Genomic DNA, 3598 nt, shown 5'->3' with positions numbered 1-3598 from the left:
TGTTTTGGTTCAGTCTCACTGTTCTCATCAGTATAGTTTCCAACTGCAGCAGGAAGGAAAATGCTTCTGGTAAACCCATTATACGTTACCTGTCAGCACCAAATAGCAGACTATGTTAGCACCAAGCCAGTGAACATAGTGGAGCACTGAGCAGAGTCACATGTTTCCCTCAGCAGCTGGTGGAGACCAAACCAGAGCTAAACGGCAGTGACTGTACGATGGCCCCAAATGAACAATTGTGGTCCTCTGTTGTCTGCTGGATGTGAAAATGAACATGTTTGTCATACTGATTTTAAATGTGATAATATGTAAATGTTGTGTATACAGCCTGTTTCCACTGCCCCCTACTAGCACATTTTTAAACATGTTTTGTGTTACATTTTTACACCAATAATTGACAGACATATTATTTGTCAAACACTATTATAACCAACCATGAGGATTAGCAGACTCTGACATTCTTTGCTTTGCATCTCATACTCTGGTCTGCCTTACAGCACAAAGGAGGAACAGTCTTACTTTGGAGAAATATGTTGGCCCGTGGGATTTCCCTCCCGCTATACAAAACACATAGTTTCAACTATGCAAACTGGCTGTTTGCAAGCTGTTACTGGTTCTCAAACATTGCTCATTAAAACAGGGTAAAGTGTGGCAGTGGGAGCAGGTGGACCTGGAATCAGTCTCCTCACAATAGAAGGCAGCAGGGCGTAGGGAATGATGTTGGAAACATAAATGCTACAACAACAAAAAAACCTGCTGCTTGGCAAGATTGGACTATATACCATATTGTGGCATTTTGTAAAGTAGTTAAACTACAAAAAAAGTTTTCTCTACAGAGTTTTTGGACCATGTTTACCTAATTATTAACTGCAGTTAACAAGCTTTTGATATGTGCCTTTTTGTATTTTAATCTACTGGTGGTGTTTCTTTGCAGGGGCTTTGTCTACGACAGTAAGAACAACCTTCAGATGAGGGGACTGATCGTCCTGCTCTTGTCAAAAACCGCTGGGCCGAGCCACGCAGCCTCCGACCTCCTAGGTCAGGACATGGTCAGCGGCATCTACCCTAGGTAAATCACCTGAAGTTACTGACTGGGACTGGGTTTGCATTATTTCACATTGGTGTGAGTCTATGTTCATGCACAGCAGCTTTGCCCATTAGAGCAACATAATGTCAATTTAAGCATCGACTATCCAGTAAGCTGCTCTTCTGGCTTTGCTTTTGGTTTGTTGATGTTTCTTACACTCCCTGACATCTGTTACACTTCCCGAACACTTCTACTTGTTTGAATTTACAGCTCTAGATGGTGCAAGTGTCAACATCAGCAGGCTGCACTGATAATTTTTCCTTCTGTGCAGGAAATTCTCTAAAGCCTCGCAAAGTGTGAAAAATGTAATCGGTTGCTATTGCTTTTGTGGTAACTAGGGAGCTAATTGGCAAAACATATAACAGACATTATGCCCTTCAGGATTTCTTTAATGTGCTACCAACTTTAATCACAGTCAAAGAGCGTTGACTTAGGAATTATGGCCATATGAATCCGCAGTTTCCACTAAGCAAATTCTGTGGATTAATACATTAAAACCAGTCTGGTGATTCAAATCCACAGCTATTAGTTCATCTGTGTGACCACACACTAGCAGACAATCTTTCTGCCTTCCACATATTTCCATTCTCATTCACTGTATGTGCTGCTTGGGAAAAAAACCATCGTCAGTAAACATGTGTAACATTGCATTGTAGAGCCATAAATGTGCATGGCAAGCAGACCATGAAAGGGGATGCCACTTTTGTCCCTGTTACATGGCTGCTGAAGGATAAATAGTGAAATAAAATCCTTGTGTCAGGTAATTCTATCTTGTCCTCTGTGGTTATCGTCCATATCAATTCCTGTAAATGAAGCACTACATCATCTTACGAATATGATGGAATGTGGGGCCAATACAGCCACAGTTAGAAAATGGGATTTTATTTGGTTATATTTAGATTTTAGCTGAAACTTTTCATGAAGTCCCTTCAGTAGGTGGCCACCCTGCAAGTGCTGCTTTACATTCCACCCTGTAGTTGCTGCTTTACATTCAAATTGCCAGATATTTATATAATAAGGAGATATACCAGACTGAAAAACTTAAATTACAAAATTTCTGGTTATAGTTATTGGACACAAAGTGACCATTACCCAAACAGCAGTTTCACCTAATGAATGTTTGCATGCAAAAGACAGTTTATCTCTCAGTTCTTGCAATAGAAGCTAAAATACACCAGCCTGAAAGTATTATCATTATTGTCGCTGTATGGATATGGTATATGTATGTATTGCACATGATTGATTGATTGATTGATTGATTGATTGATTGATTGATTGATTTGTTTAAGTGTCCTGCACCATATTGTCCCCATCCCATATGGGCTTACATACATCGCACTACACATGCTAGTAGTGGCGTGACTCAGTCGATGGCAGTGTCAGTCAGTCTCTTTGTCCACCACTTTGGTTCTGATAGTAATATATCAACAACTGTAAGTACCTTCTATTAACTGTTGTATAGTCATTCATGGGGCCTTAATAATTAATCCTACTGACTGGTGATCCCTTGACTTTTCATCTAGTGGAAGATCTTACTTATCCAGTTTTGTTTTTTTATTCTTACACCACACTTCAACTTTGGTCTATCTAACAGTTTAGACTCCTCAGCAGGGAGCATCACAGCCTCACAGAGCGGGTAGAGTGGTTGTGGAGTCTTCTTATAGCATAGATAAAAGGAAATTGCTTCATGAAATTTCTGGAATAGATATATCAAAGTACAATATATCTTTATTTATTCAAATGTTAAATGTGCTATTAATGTATTGCCATTAAAATGCTTCAGGTAGCACCCCAAGGTCCTCTCTGGCTTTCACATACACATTGACTACCAGCATGCAGCTCACAACAGGGATGTGGGTGCGTGCCAAGTGGTTTCCAGAAGTGACTGCTGTGTTTGGCGTGGCTGTGCGCTGGGTGCCTGAAAGGCTTCTTTCTTACTGCTAGCTGGCACAAGGCACGTGTGTGTAGTGGAGCCGTGTCTGTGCAGAAACATCCTAATATTAGAACTAATTGCAATAACCTGGGCGCCGTGAAAGCGCCCAAGTCCGGTCCTTCTCAGGGTGTGAGGCCACGCTGTGTCGGCAGGTTGTGTCTCACTACACGACGAGTTATTGCGCACTCACCTCATGTCACAACCTGGCGCCTACATCACTGTGACACTGGATCACTGACTCCAACATGCAGCATTCCCTCACTCATGTGTGATGGATAGTCCAAACCCAAACACACGCACACACAGCATGACTTGATCACCTCATTTGCACTATCTTGCTCTCTCTTTCTCTCCCCCCAGCAATCCCCCCGCCTCTCCTGGGCTCATTAGCACCTCTGATGGAAGAGATGGAAGGATGGAGGGAGTCGGGGTGGGGCGGGTTTGGATGGGGGGTGATTGAAACCTCCGGAGGATGGTCTCCTCCCTCCTGACAGGCAGCATTTGTAAAACATTTCCCACTCTGCTGCCTGACACTGATGATTCACCAAAGCACCGCCATGATAGATAGATAGATAGAT

The 3598-nt window shown here is 42.3% G+C and overlaps 1 protein-coding gene across 1 annotated transcript in view; it reads left to right on the top strand.

Moving 5' to 3' along the window:
* pdss2 (prenyl (decaprenyl) diphosphate synthase, subunit 2) overlaps nt 1-3598 on the top strand; it is a 26306-nt gene that overhangs the window by 6252 nt on the left and 16456 nt on the right. Inside the window, exon 2 of the mRNA XM_035674399.1 lies at nt 935-1069. Within this exon, the coding sequence (XP_035530292.1) occupies nt 935-1069 (135 nt within the window). The remainder of the gene's footprint in view (nt 1-934; nt 1070-3598) is intronic.

The sequence above is a fragment of the Morone saxatilis genome, unplaced genomic scaffold (genome assembly GCF_004916995.1).
Source record: "Morone saxatilis isolate NCDOM2014 unplaced genomic scaffold, NCSU_SB_2.0 Contig3, whole genome shotgun sequence".
NCBI classification, from domain to species: domain Eukaryota; kingdom Metazoa; phylum Chordata; class Actinopteri; family Moronidae; genus Morone; species Morone saxatilis.
The sequence above is the reverse complement of the archived record's forward strand: the minus strand, read 5'-3'. Positions and strand labels throughout refer to the sequence as shown.